Raw genomic sequence first — 15373 nt, 5'->3', positions numbered from 1 at the left:
AGGCACAGGTTGTTGGAAGAGTATGTTGTCAGAGAGTGAGACATTACATGTGAAAGTTTAGTCCATTACATTAGTCCTCAGAGGCCATGATGAAACAACATATAGAAAACATCTTTCATCCTGGTGTCAACTATAGACATGTTGGCCTATTTATTATTCGCTGCAATGTATTTTGTTTGTATATCACAATGAAATTCATATAATTAATGTATAGCTCTTATCTGCAGCCTATTCACACTGCTGTTTTTTCATGAGCTTTTTATCTTATAAAAAAACCACACTTCCTGTGTTCTTTACTTGCTGTTTGTTTAAACTTTTTCCTGACATTTCTGTTATGCATGTTGTGTTCTGTTTTAATTTGATACATTTATTTTCCAGCTGTGCTTTATCAGCTGGTGAACACTTTCAATATCTTAATCGCTTAGTACAATTAGTAAAAATTTAAAAAATCCAACAGACCCATATGCAAACATACCATCATTATAGATTAATTACATTTCTGCCTGGTATTGCATTGTTTTGCAGGTGGTGTTGCAAAGATTCTGTGATTGCCAATATAACAGATATTCTACATTTCTTAATCCTCCAGACCAGGTATTTCCAAACTGTGGTACGCGCAATGCTGTCGAGGGTACGCCAAATAAAAATGTGATTCACTTTTTTTAAAATTATTTTTTCTTCACATTTTCCAACAGTATATTTATATTTTTCAACAAGTGAGTTTTTTTTCTCACCTGAGTAGCCTCGTTTCACTGCCAAAAATAAAATACAATTATCTAGTGTTCAGCGAAATAACAACACAATGTCAAATACAGGTAGCCTAGTCAAATAATTAACATCCAATCACATTAACTGTTACTCTCTCACGGGAAACCTTCACTCATAAGCAGACATTTAGAAACGAAGCATGACCATTTGAAAAATAAGCCACGGAAGTTTTTTGAGCGAGAATAAAGGCGACTTTCGAGTAGTAAGACATGTATAAAAGCAGCAGATACCATTAAGAAGGGGCTAGGTCTTATTACATGCATACATAATACCACAAGAGGATCTGAAGGAAGCTGCTCCTGCGTTGTCTTGGCTGTGTGCTTAAGGTCGTTTTCCTGTTGAAAGGTGAACCTTCGCCCCAGTCTGAGGTCCTGAGCGCTCTGGAGCAGGTTTCATCAAAATTCTCTGTACTTTGCTCTGTTCATCTTTCCCTCGATCCTGACTAGTCTCCCAAGTCCCTGTCGCTGAAAAACATCCCCACAGCATGATGCTGCCACCACTGTGCTTCACCGTAGGGATGGTGCCAGGTTTCCTCCAGATGTGACGCTTGGCATTCAGGCCAAAGAGTTGAATCTTGGTTTCATCAGACCAGAGAATCTTGTTTCTCATGGTCTGAGAGTCTTTAGGTACCTTTTGGCAAACTCCAAGCGGACTGTCATTTGTCTTTTACTGAAGACTGGCTTCCGCCTGACCACTCGACCACAAAAGCCTGATTGGTGGAGTGCTTCAGAGACGGTTGTTCTTCTGGAAGATTCTCTCATCTCCACAGAGGAACTCTAGAGCTCTGTCAAGAGTAACCATCGGGTTCTTGGTCACCTCCCTGACCAAGGCCCTTCTCCCCTGATTACTCAGTTTGGCTGGGCGGAGAGCTCTAGGAGGAATCTTGGTGGTTCCAAACTTCTTCCATTTAAGAATGGACGTTCAATGCTGCAGAAATATTTTGGGACCCTTCCCCAGATCTGTGCCTTGACACAATCCTGTCTTGGAACTCTATTGACAATTCCTTTGACCTCATGGCTTGGTTTTTGCTCTGACATGCACTGTCAACCATGGAACCTTATATAGACAGGTGTGTGCATTTCCAAATCATGTCCACAGGTGGACACCAATCAAGTTGTAGAAACATCTCAAGGATGATCAATGGAAACAGGATGTACCTGAGCTCAACTTCTAGTCTCATAGCAAAGTGTCTAAATACCTTTGTAAATAAGGTGTCTGTTTTTTATTTTAATACATTTGCTAAAATTTCTAACGACCTGTTTTCCCTTTGTCATTATTGGGTATTGTGTGTAGATTGAGGATTTTTATTTATTTAATCCATTTTAGAATAAGGCTGTAACAAAACAAAAAAATTGAAAAAGTCCAGGGGAATACTTTCTGAATGCACTGTATTTACTTTTTTAAAAGTTATTCATGTCAAATTCAAACACTCATTTATAATAATGTACCTAAGATTGCATAATAATGTACATAATGTTTATAATCAGTTTATTTGCAGATATGTTCAAATAAAGTGTTATAATATGTTATATACTCCCATTACCACAATCATACTCTAGTTTGAAAATATAATATAGGCCATCAATCAAAGGCAAGATAACTAGTTGATAAGAAATGTATAAAATACATTTGGTCTTCTGAATGCCTCAGCAAAGGCTTTGTTTTATTTTACTGTTATGACTAATGATACTTTTTAATTACTGGTCATCGGTGATCCGTGCCTCTCCCGGTTTGAATGATTCAATTATGCTTTAGGATTCTTAACGGCCAGCAGGTAGAGTAGCGTTTAAGAGCGTTGGGCTAGTAACCGAAAGGTCGCTGTTTCGAATGCCGAGCCGACTAGTTGAAACATCTGTTGATGTGCCCTGAGCAAGGCACTTAACCCAAATTACTCCTGTAAGTCACTCTTCTTCTAAATGACTGAAATGTAAAGAGGTAGCTAATTTTAGCCTATATGATAAATCTAAAATGTGGTTTGTAACCAAAAGATTGGTGATGCACATGGTCAAAACGAAAAAGTATGCTGCCTTTATAGTCTTTAGTTCAAATGTTTTACATGGTAGTAATTTATTCCTTTGTTCTCTGTAGCTGCAGATAGTTGGTGATCATTTTGTCAATAGGTTTCAACCACATAGGTCTACTACGTCATATACATACATTTACTGTAAATAAATAGCATTTGGAATAATATTTAGCATGTAAATATGCAATTAAATAAATAAGTTTAGGATATTAAACCAGTTTTGCATGCTATATCGATAATACAGTATATTTGATGAGGCTATGAGCGAACACAGGAAATATTTGCTATTTCGGGATCCTTGGGACGTCCAATATTGAATTTAAAATGGTTAAGATTAGGGTAAGGGTTGGTTTAGACTAGAGTATGGTCGTTCCAATGGGTTCTAGATAGCACTAACCACACAGGAATGCGCTCAGGACGAAGCGGGTTGAGAAGAATGCCTGTGGTACTCCCACTTCTACGAGAGCCAATCCGCGACGACGAGCAGTTTCAAGGCGCCCCTGAAATCCCCAGAAGAGAAAAAACAAAGCATTCGATAAACGAAAACAATCCATTACTAATCAGACACATCTATTCTTACTTTGGACCAATGTAATCAATTATTTGACCAATATATTTTCCGCTTTCTTATTGGAGATTATGCTCGTCAGGGTTGTTTATCAGTAGTAAGGGGAACTTGAAACCGGCCCCTGCCATTTCCCCTCGGTTGTTTTGCTTTTTTATCCTGGATTCTCCATGTTGGAGCAATAGCGAGGACTTGCCTAATATTAGCTAGCTGTCAGAGGGGACCTTGGCGTTACAATAATATACATCGTGTTAAATGCATGAGACAAATTGGGTAGCTTGAACGTGGAAAGATAGCGGCAGCAAGCTGCAATTGCCACGAGAAAAAACGTTTTTATCTAAATATTTTAGGATACCAACGGGTTGGTAAACGCAATTGCTAACCAGCTAGCTGAATGTTGAAAGTAGCTACCTGCGAATTGGGGGAACGGATTGGACTTTGAGGGGCTGTGCATTTGTTAGATGGAAAGTTCTATTATCACTCAAGTGCAGAAAGAAGATAGTCAACTGCCGTCCAAGACAGGTAAATCCTCGGGTTTATTGGCGCGGTGTGATCACTTTTAAATAAAATCTTGTTGAAGCTGGCTCCGACACTAGCTAGCCAACTGGTAGCTAGCAAGCAAGCGGCTGCTACTAGGCTAGTAGCATGCTAATAGCTACACGCCAGTCTAATTAATTAATGTAAGGACAGGTTTGAGTTGGTTTTGTCATGTGAACAACATTTTATTTAGGTTCTTGTTGAATGTGTTTCGGACATTTGGGTTATGGCCTGAAGATATCCCAACTGCTGGATGTACTGAATCAGATTTGCCACTGTGTGGGTGTCCATTTTACATTCAGCGCGCGAGTCAAATAATAGAACGTAGCGAGTTAGTGCTATTCATGCGCAGACGATAACATCAGTCAGATAGCGAACATCTGGATAGTTTTTGTTTGTTTTAACCGCAAACTTACAAACTACTGTCTTGTTGGCTAATATTATGCAAACCATCGATTCTAGCCTATATTGTCAGCCAGATACTCCATAGATTTTAAATATTTGTATAATTGAAAAGCTGTGAAACACAAGTGTTGACCGCCTGGAAGTACTGTAATGTCTGGAATGTGCCTGATCGTTTTTATTTGTTCAGACCGTCAGATTGCATACTTTTGTTTGCAATTTGTCATATCAGTTTGTATAAATCATTTTATTTTGGCATGGATGTAACTGCAGTCTTCATTCATGGACTGTCATGCAAATATCTGTCAAAGTAGACTCCTTTTATTAGGGTGTTAGGGGACAAAATACAACTTTGCCTCTGGTATTCTACTTTCTATTCCATGTTTTATAGAGAAGCTTCTTAGAACACTATTTCTTGATGATAGGATTTACCATGGCTGAGATCTTATTTTCAAGTTATTGGAAAAGGTCAACATTAATCCGTTGTCATTAATGGCACCTAATCACCTTTCTGGATTCTTAAATTCAACACATTCTGTTCAGTGTCTCAAGATAGGGTGGTTATATTATTATAACATTTTCAGGGCTGATGTAGAACACAGATGATCCAAATTAAAGTAATTTATTCAATTAAAATGTGGTATTACAGTAACTTATGACTAATTTAAGCTAGGGTGGTCATTATTAACATATCTTTATGCAAGACTGAGTTTGTAGCAACTTATGAAGTAGAAATACAAATATTTGTATACAATTTTATGCAAATTAGTTACTTAATATGGTAATTTGTTTGTAAGGAATTTGAAAAATACAGCATGTTAAGCCCACTCATTTAAAGTAAGCTGGTCATACTAACATATATTGATGTTTTTTTGCAGTGGGTGGTAAGAGTACATCCAATTGGGATTAAGTAATAATAATTATTATTTTGACCAATTAGTAACTGTTAGGCTGTATTCAGTAGCTTAACTGATTAGACCTAAAGTGCCAAATAATACACCCAACCCTGTGCCACCTGCATACACACAGCCCCCAACACAGGCTGTGTGTGTGGTAATGATGACAAGTCTAACACAGACACACACTTCTCACTAAGTATAAACTGTAACATAGGAGGCTACTAGTCTATTTACAGCTTACTTCTAAGGTAAGCCTAAAACTGAGTTGAGTTACATTGTAATGTTATTTTTGGTTTTGATGAGTTATTCTGTGATAAGATGAACTGCACCATTTTGAGCAAATAATTAGCCTAGGCTCAGAAGAGGCAATGAGTTGCCTGTTAGCCAGTTGCAGAGAAGGATAGATGGGACACAATTTCAATTCACTGGTATTTACACTGAAGAAAAATAAACGCAACCATTTCAAAAATATTTTACTGAGTTAGTTCATTTAAGGAAATCAATCAATTGAAATAAATCCATTAGGTGCTAATCTATGGAATTCACATGATTGGGAATACCTAAATGCATCTGTTGGTCACATACACATCCCTACTTTTTTTTTTTTTTTTTAAAGGTATCAGAAAACCAGTCAGTATCTGGTGTTTCATTTGCCTCATGCAGCACCACACGTCTCCTTCGCATAGAGTTGATCAGGCTGTTGATTATGGCCTGTGGAATGCTCTCCCATTCCTCTTGAATGGCTGTGCGAAGTTGCTGGATATTGGCGGGAACTGGAACACGCTGTCGTACACGTCAATCCAGAGCATCCCAGACTTGCTCAATCATGAGACATGTCTGGTGAGTATGCAGGCCATGGAAGAACTAGGACATTTTCAGCTTTCAGGAATTGTGTACAGATCCTTGCGACATGATGGTGTGCATTATCATACTGAAACATGAGGTGATTGCGGTGGATGAATGGCATGACAGTGGGCCTCAGGAGCTCGTTGCGGTATCTGAGTTCAAATTGCCATCGATAAAATGCAATTGTATTCCTTGTCCGTAGCTTATGCCTGCCCATATTATTACCTCACCACCACGGGGCCCTCTGTTCACAACGTTGACATCAGCAAACCTCTTGTCCCCACATCTGCCTGGTGCAGTTGAAACCGGGTTTCACACTTCTTCAGCGTGCCATTGGCCATCGAAGGTGAGCATTTGCCCACTGAAGTTGGTTATGCCTCTGAACTGCAGTCAGGTCAAGACCCTGGTGAGCATACAAATGCGCTTCCCTGAGACGTTTCTGACAGTTTGTGCAGAAATTATTCAGTTGTGCAAACCCACAGTCATCAGCTGTCCGGGTGGCTGGTGATAGACTATGCTGGAGGGTGAACAAGCCTGATGTGGAGGTCCTGGGTTGGCGTTGGTTACACATTGTCTGCGGTTGTGAGGCCGGTTGAACATACTGACATAGAGAAATTAACATTCGATTCTCTGTCAACAGCTCTGGTGGACATTCCTGCAGTCAGCATACCAACTGCACGCTCCCTGAAAACTTGAGACATCTGTGGCATTGGGTTGTCTGAGACAACTGCACATTTTAGTGGCCTTTTATTGTCCCCAGCACATGGTGCACCTGTGTAATGATTATGCTGTTTAATCTGCTTCTTGATATGCCACACCTGTTAGGTGGATGGATTATCTTAGTAAAGGAGAAATGCTCCCTAAAAGGGATGTAAACCAATTAGCACAAAAATATGAGGGAGATAAGCTTTTTGCGCATATGGAAAATGTATATTTTATTTCAGCTCAAGAAACATATAAACCCAACCTGTAAAGTGTTGGTTCTATTTTTGGTTAGTATGGCTATGTTCTTATCAATTGTAGGGCTGTGGCCACGGAATTCTGCTAGTTTTTAATTGAAAGAATAAAATCGTCAATCACAAAATTCGCAGCTGGCACAATACAGCCACGCTGCTTCTCACCCGGCTCGTTGCCTAAGCGAACGGCGTCAGGCACTCCCACATAGCTAGCAAGCTAGAACTCGTCATAGAAACGGGGGTTACGACATTAATTTGGACCAATCCCTGACAACCCATGCCTCAAAACGTAGTTACAAAACTCTAATTTGGAATCTGCTACGTTTCATTTTCGTGTTGCAAAATATTTGAATGACAGAAGCAAAGGAAATAGTTTTACCTTATTTCAGTCAAAAGATGTTCGTGAAATTAACGGGCTGCATTTCCGCAGGACCCGACGGAAATCTTTGCTGCGCAGTCGGCATTTGTCATGCTGCGGGTGGGAGCAGGGATTCTTGAGACCACTTTGGGATAAGAAAATGTTTGTGAAATGGCCGTCTTTCTGCTTTGTATGCATAGTAAATATTGATTCGATAGCCTAATAATGGGCCGCGTGAGAATCTCTGGTAATTTAAAACCTATTTCCTAGGTTAATTTTGCGCATTTTGATATTGCATATCGGGTGCAAAATTGATGGGACCATGCCTGGCAAGTAAGCTGCCTCACATAAGCTTAAAATAAAATTGAGGGACTGCAGTTGGGTTAAGGACCAGTTCTTGCGGTAGAGGGTGGGAGTCGGACAGAAAGCCAGCAGGTGCGGTATGAAAAGCTGCAGGTCCAGCGATAGCAGAATGAACAAATCAGTCCCACGCAGACCTCTACCGTGAAATATGCCATCATGACTTTCCCATACTTTTTGGCAATACAATGTTACACCAATCTTACTTTAGGTTGAAGAATACCCATCGCAAAGAGCAAATGAACACACAGATTTAGCGGATTTCACAAAAGGGGCTGGCCCTCAGATTTGAATGTTCTTAGCATGGCAGTTGATTTACGTTTGGGCTCACATCCTATAAATATCATAACATACAGTATTACAATTTTTAGACATGAGTAACAAGTGCCACATTTTTTCGGATTTATGTATTTTTTGGCGAACACTGACATTTAGTGAAAACAGATTTGTTCACTGTTTTTTGTAGAATTCTGCATAGCGTCCATTGTTTGTCGTGTCACCTAACACCCTACTTTTTTTAAAACAAAAACTTTTGTTGTTAATTTTGCTAAGCAATACAGACAGTCAACATAAGATCTGGTTAATGCCACAGACAGGAAAGATGGTCATGATGGCTGTATATGATAAGCATGTTTGTTCATTTCAGATAACTTCACCCCTACCCACTATCCTACCCATATGTTGAAAGTATAACACAGACATACCACCATGTAACTACACTGTCTTTAGGACCCCATAAGACAAGGATAAACATTCAAAAGCCTGGAATGAGATGGTGCAGCTGATATGAAGGCATTGTGTGTTTTTTACGCTCCGTCTCTGAACTGGATTAAAGGCCCTGCCTGGTCCAGATGGGAAACTCCATGTTTGTTTTTCAGATTGTCTTGAGCTCTTGTGGGTGGGTGGGTGGATGTTATTGCACGTTATTGTCAACTGTCCTTCCTTTGTTGTCCTGCACAGATAGGCCTACATCTCACAGGCAAAGAGGGGGAAGTTTGTTTCTTAGCAATGTAGGCATACCACGATGCTACATTGGAGGATGGCATGTTGAGCAGGGGGGGGATAAGAAATGTCAGAGTCGGAGTAAATTCCTTGACTTCTGTTATTGGGGTATGGCTTAGGGCAGGGGTGTCAAACTCAAATACCCAGTGGGCCAAAATGTAAAACCTGAACAAAGTCACGGGCCAACATTGAACAAATTAACCTTTTAATATGGACCCAAACAAGTTTTGCTTTAACATTGAATATGGAACAAGCATCGCTTATTACCATACAATATATAATTTAATAGTGGAGACATGCAAAATCGAATTTCAAATGAAAAAACACATCAATGGCATTCATTTATTAAATAAATAAAATTTAAATAAAAATTGTATGCCTCTTTTCTATTTGCAGCCTTCTGATTTAAATACCAAAATAAACTTTTTCCACTGGCTAATAATTTTACAAATAAAATGATAAAAAATCAATCAACCATTCAAGCCCATGCCTTGTAGCAAGAAAAAGTGCATAAAGAAAACGTTAATTATTGCACACTGGTCTAATCTGATGTGCCCAAGCCAGATACCTGGCATTTCTTCTTGGATGCTAGTTCATCAATGTCTGGGCTCAAGCTCTGAGCTGAAGAAATCCTCAGTATCGAGCGAAGATGTTCATCAGTCAGACGTCTCCTGTGAGTTGTTTTGGTCATCTTCATCGAGGAGAAAAGTTGCTCGCATAGATAAGTGCTGCCGAACATGGAGAGCATCTGAGCAGCTTGGGTGTGGAGCTGAGGCATTGTGTCAGGGATGAACCGTGGAAACTGTGCGGCGCCCACAGCATCATACTTTGACTTCAGCGTGTCGTTGCACTGGAGTTCAATCAGCTCCATTTGGATGTTGGTTGGTGCATTTTCCACATCAACTGCGAAGGGATTACTAAGCAGTTCAAACTTGCATTTCTGGGCATCGAAGTCGGCAAATCGCCGGCTAAACTCAGCGGCGAGAACACTGAGTTTTTCAGCAAACTGTGCGCATGGGAACACGGCGGTAGAGATCTGCGCTTTTATGGATTGGCAGCAGGGAAAATGGCAAGGGTTTCCTTGCAGCATCTGATTCTCCCACAGGCACAGTTTAGTTTTGAAGGCCCTCACTGCAACGTACATGTCTGTGATGATGCGCCCCCGCCCCTGAAGCTGTAGGTTCAGCGCATCGAGATGGCTCGAGATGTCACAGAGAAAGGCCAGCTCACACAGGAACTTTTGCTCCCGGAGCTCTGCTGTATCCTTCCCTTTGGTTTCCAGGAATTTACATATTTCCTCACGCAGCTCGAAACATCTGTTCAGTACTTTTCCTCTGCTTAGCCATCTCACCTCTGTGTGATACGGCACGTCTGCGTATTCCGAACCACACTCCTCCAGAAAAGATTTAAACTGGCGGTGATTTAGACCTTTGGCTCTTATAAAGTTAACTACCTGTGTTACTGTGGTCATAACATGTTCCATCTTTAGGGCTTTGGCACACAGTGCTTCCTGATGTATGATGCAGTGGTAAACAGTTAGCTCACCTGCACAGTTCTCTTCCCGCATCTTCTCCCGAACCATGCCCACCAGTCCACTCTTTTTACCGCACATCGCTGGCGCACCATCTGTCGTTAATCCAACGAGTTTATCCCACGGCAGCTTTATTTCAGTTACACATTTGGAAACCTCCTCAAAGATTTCCTTTCCTGTGGTTGTGCCATGCATTGATTTGAATCCTAATAGCTCCTCCGTAACACACAGATTTGAGTCCACTCCACGGATGAAGACTGACAGCTGAGCAGTATCAGATGCGTCGCAGCTCTCATCCACAGCAAGGGAGAACGCAACAAAATCTTTTCCCTTTTCCATCAGCTGGTCATACAGATTGGTGGCAAGATCACATGTGCGATCAGCTACTGTGTTCCTGCTCAGGCTCACGTTTGAAAATGCTTGTTTTTTCTCTGGGCATACGAGGTCACAAACCTTCATCATGCACTTTTTCATGAACTCTCCCTCATTAAAGGGCCGGGCTGATTTTGCGATCTCTGCTGCCACTATATAACTAGCCTTTACAGCAGCCTCGCTTTGTGATGTGGCTTTTTTAAACATATTCTGTTGTGAAACCAAACTTCTTTTCATCTCCTCTACTTTCTGGCTCCTTTGAGTCATGTCCAGGTCCTTGTATTTGTCATGGTGTTTCGTTTCATAGTGTCGTCTAATGTTGTACTCCTTACTTACAGCCACGTTGACTCCACAAACAAGACAAACAGGTTTGTCTTTTACATATGTAAACAGATATTCTGCCTCCCACTTGTCCAGAAAGCTCCTGTTTTCTGCCTTTCTTTTCGCCATTTTTGGGAAGGGTTAGCTCGCTGACAGTTGTAGCGTCTATGTTGCTATGACTACTGTCACAGAGGAGAGAGCGTTTCTGGGTCCTGTCCTGATTGGCGCGCGAAAACAGCAGAGCATTATGGGATTCGTAGTATTAGTGGTGAATGCGCTGTATAATACCGGCGGGCCAGCTCTAGTAGTAATTTGGTATTGTCTCGCGGGCCAAATATAATTACCCCGCGGGCCAAATTTGGCTCACGGGCCAGAGTTTGACACCCATGGCTTAGGGGGTTAGTTGCACTTTAAGACAAGGCTGCGTGGAATGATATGATTCCTCTGTGTGAAGCATTCTGGGTGACAGACTTGTTTTTAGTTTGCGATGAGAGCACGGTACTGTGATTGTCTAACTTCCCATGTTTGGTCTGAGGTCATCATGATCACTGTTTTTGTTGGAATGCTTTTACTGGTTTCGAGCTAGCTATCTATCGGGATAAAAAGCTCTAAATAAGCTTTGTTGTACAATTAAGGGTAAAATACACTGCCTTTCAAACCGTCAGTAATCGTCTAATGAATTCAAGGCTTGTGAAATTATACCTAGGCTTTACATATAAGCCTTCTAATAATACTTTAATTATAAAGATTGTTTAACCTGCTTTTTGCAATATTCACTGATGTGGCTTTAAAATCTGTCTGAAAATGCCATTTTTGTTGTACATTTAACCTGAACCATTCAAAATGCACATTACTTTTTTTGTAGCAGACATAAAATTAACCCAGGTCTCCTAAACAATCTCATAAGCACAAGCCCATGTGCCAGCTAATCTTTATATTTCAAGTTTAGCCAACTTGGATCTATGTGCTAGCTAACAACAATAGAACAGTTAAGTTGTTATGAGCACATCCTTCTGTCTGTCTCCAACTTTTTGAACAGCATGCTAGCCTCTTCACTTTGTTCAGATGCTGAAATCAAGTGGCCTACCTTATTTCTCAGAATGCGAACGAGTTGCCAATTCCATATAATTGTTTTATGCTTGTTGCACATTTATAAAACAGACTAGACAGCTAGCGACAAACTGAGCATGAATTTTCCAGAATCAATTTTCATTGATACTCCTGTTTTAGTAGTCTGCTCTGTACGCAATTTGAGGAGTTGAGACAAAGGGTATCGTTAGAATGGTTAACTACTCCTCTATTACAGTAAAATAATGTCTTTCAGTGTCCATATGACCGATTTTTCTGTTGGACCAAACCGAGTTAAAACCGCTTGTCAGAGAGAATGCACAGAATGGAGCAAAGGAGACCAGACCAAAAAGACAACATGAGAATATGCAGACATAAACACTAATTAAAAAATAAACGTATTTTGGGGATTCTTGCTATACAGGCATTTGGAATACCATGCAAAAACATACATTTTAATTAATTTGATATATCGCCTAGCCCTACTTGAAAGCTTTATTTGTCACTCATGGCTGTAAAAGTATCCAGTCAACATTCTCAAACACTATGGAAAGGTAATGAAAAGGCTGTTATGAAAAGGTAAGATTGGAGACAACATGCTTATGACAGCATTGTCAGTAGTCATGTGCACTGTAGGGAACAGACAGGACAGTGACAGTAGGATGAGTTTCAGTTGTAAAGTTGAACCCAGTTCCAGTGTAGAACAGGGAGTGTACTTTGCAGCAGCTGTATGCCTGTAGTTGAGAATATTTTGGATAAAACTGGGTTGATGAGTTTAGTTGGGAAATCCAAATCTACTGATAGGCTAGGCCTGCTGTCCAAAAGTATGATATAAGTTACGAGGGGGATCTCAGACACTGAGTGTGAAGCAGGCCTTAAAAGATGCTACACAGGATTTAAAAAATAATTTTAACATTGTAATTTCAGAAAATGTCCATAATATATCTGCAGTGATAGTGGAATTATTGTGTTTCAGTGTTACTTACCCGCCAGTGTTGTGATTGGCTGTGATATTTGCCAACTAATTTGGGCAAAATGGGAAAGCTGTTTTGACTAGAGGTCGACCGATTAATCGGAATGGCCGATTTAATTAGGGCCGATTTCAAGTTTTCATAACAATCGGAAATTGGTATTTTTGGGTGCCTATTTTGCCAATTTTTTTTATTTTTATAAATACCTTTATTTAACTAGGCAAGTCAGTTAAGGACACATTCTTATTTTCAATGACGGCCTAGGAACGGTGGGTTAACTGCCTTGTTCAGGGGCAGAACGACAGATTTTCACCTTGTCAGCTCGGGGGATCCAATCTTGCAACCTCACAGTTAACTAGTCAAAAGCAATAACCACCTGCCTCTCATTGCACTCCACAAGGAGACTGCCTGTTACGCGACTGCAGTAGAAGCCAAGGTAAGTTGCTAGCTAGCATTAAACTTATCTTATAAAAAACAATCAATCAATCATAATAACTAGTTATAACTACACATGGTTGATGATATTACTAGTTTATCTAGCGTGTCCTGCGCTGCATATAATCGATGCAACACCGGGGGATGATTTAACAAGAGCATTTGCGAAAAAAGCACAATCGTTGGATGACAGTACCTAACCATAAACACCAATGCATTTCTTAAAATCAGTACACAGAAGTATATATTTTTAAACCTGCATATTTAGCTAAAATAAATCCAGGTTAGCAGGCAATATTAACCAGGTGAAATTGTGTCACTTCTCTTGCATTCATTGCACGCAGAGTCAGGGTATATGCAACAGTTTGGGCAGCCTGGCTCATTGCGAACTAATTTGCCAGAATTTTACGTAATTATGACAACATTGAAGGTTGTGCAATGTAACAAGAATATTTAGACTTAGGGATGCCACCCGTTAGATAAAATACCAAACGGTTCCGTATTTCACTGAAATAATAAACGTTTTGTTTTCGAAATGGTAGTTTCCAGATTCGACCATATTAATGACCAAAGGCTCGTATTTCTGTGTGTTATGTTATAATTAAGTCTATGCTTTGATAGAGCAGTCTGACTGAGCGATGGTAGGCAGCAGCAGGCTCGTAAGCATTCATTCAAACAGCACTTTCGTGCGTTTTGCCAGCAGCTCTTTGCAAGCACAGCGCTGTTTATGACTTCAAGCCTATCAGCCTAATGGCTGGTGTAACCGATGTGAAATGGCTAGCTAGTTAGCGGGGTGCACGCTAATAGCATTTCAAACGTCACTCGCTCTGAGACTTGGAGTAGTTATTCCCCTTGCTCTGCATGGGCCACGGCTTTTGTGGAGCGATGGGTAACGCTTCTTCGAGTGTGGCTGTTTGATGTGTTCCTGGTTCGAGCCCAGGTAGGGGCGAGGAGGGGGACGGAAGCTATACTGTTACACTGGCAATACTATAGTGCCTATAAGAACATCCAATAGTCAAAGGTATATGAAATACAAATGGTATAGAGAGAAATAGTCCTATAAATACTATATTAACTACAACCTAAAACCTCTTACCTTGGAATATTGAAGTCTCATGTTAAAAGGAACCACCAACTTTCATATGTTCTCATGTTCTGAGCAAGGAACTCAAACGTTAGCTTTTTTACATGGCACATATTGCACTTTTACTTCTCCAACACTTTTGTTTTTTCATTATTTAAACCAAATTGAACATGTTTCATTATTTCTTTGAGGCTAAATAGATTTTTATTGATGTATTATATTAAGTTAAAATAGGTGTTCATTCAGTATTGTTGTAATTGTCATTATTATAAATAAAAATTGTCCGATTTAATCGGTATCGGCTTTTTTTTGGTCCTACAATCATCGGTATCGGCGTTGAAAAATCATAATCGGTCGACCTCTTGTTTTGACCTTGTCTGTGTTATCTAGTGGAAATTGGGTCAAGCACCAATGTAGAAATTGCTATGTAATTTCCTGGTTGCTCCAATTCTACACTGTTCGCTCAATTTCAGTTAGCTTAATCTGAGAAAACAAGCACTGAATAGTGTAGGGAATCCTTGCATCTAAATCGCTGTGAAATATATTTTAAATTACAAAAATTATAATTTTCACAGCTGAAGCTGGTGGACAAAAACTGAAAGTAAAAGGCTCAAGCGTAAGTCTGCAATGTTAAGTGTAAATGGGATGCAGGGGCGGGGTTGTTTTGAATGCAGGCTAGTATTGCAATTAACCTAGGTTTGTGTGGGGAGCGGGATTGTGAGAAATTCTAGGTGTAGCATCTTTAACCTGAACTGGGCAGAGAACAGAAAATGGTTACAATAAAGGACGGGGAAAGTATTAACTGAATTTGTATCACAAAGTGGGAGTGATATGTAGGCTAAAGAATATGACACAGACATGAGTTTAACATCAAC

General features: G+C 40.1%; 1 protein-coding gene across 1 annotated transcript in view; it reads left to right on the top strand.

Moving 5' to 3' along the window:
• The first annotated feature begins 3243 nt into the window (after window positions 1-3243).
• Window positions 3244-15373, top strand: part of LOC139413614 (carboxy-terminal domain RNA polymerase II polypeptide A small phosphatase 2-like) — a 32629-nt gene continuing 20499 nt past the window's right edge. The window contains exon 1 of the mRNA XM_071161215.1: window positions 3244-3878. Coding sequence (XP_071017316.1) covers window positions 3818-3878 — 61 coding nt within the window. The 5' untranslated portion in view covers window positions 3244-3817. The remainder of the gene's footprint in view (window positions 3879-15373) is intronic.

Source organism: Oncorhynchus clarkii, chromosome 7, assembly GCF_045791955.1.
Source record: "Oncorhynchus clarkii lewisi isolate Uvic-CL-2024 chromosome 7, UVic_Ocla_1.0, whole genome shotgun sequence".
In the NCBI taxonomy this organism is placed as follows: domain Eukaryota; kingdom Metazoa; phylum Chordata; class Actinopteri; order Salmoniformes; family Salmonidae; genus Oncorhynchus; species Oncorhynchus clarkii.
Note: the sequence above shows the minus strand (reverse complement) of the source record. Positions and strands in the feature narration are given on the sequence as shown.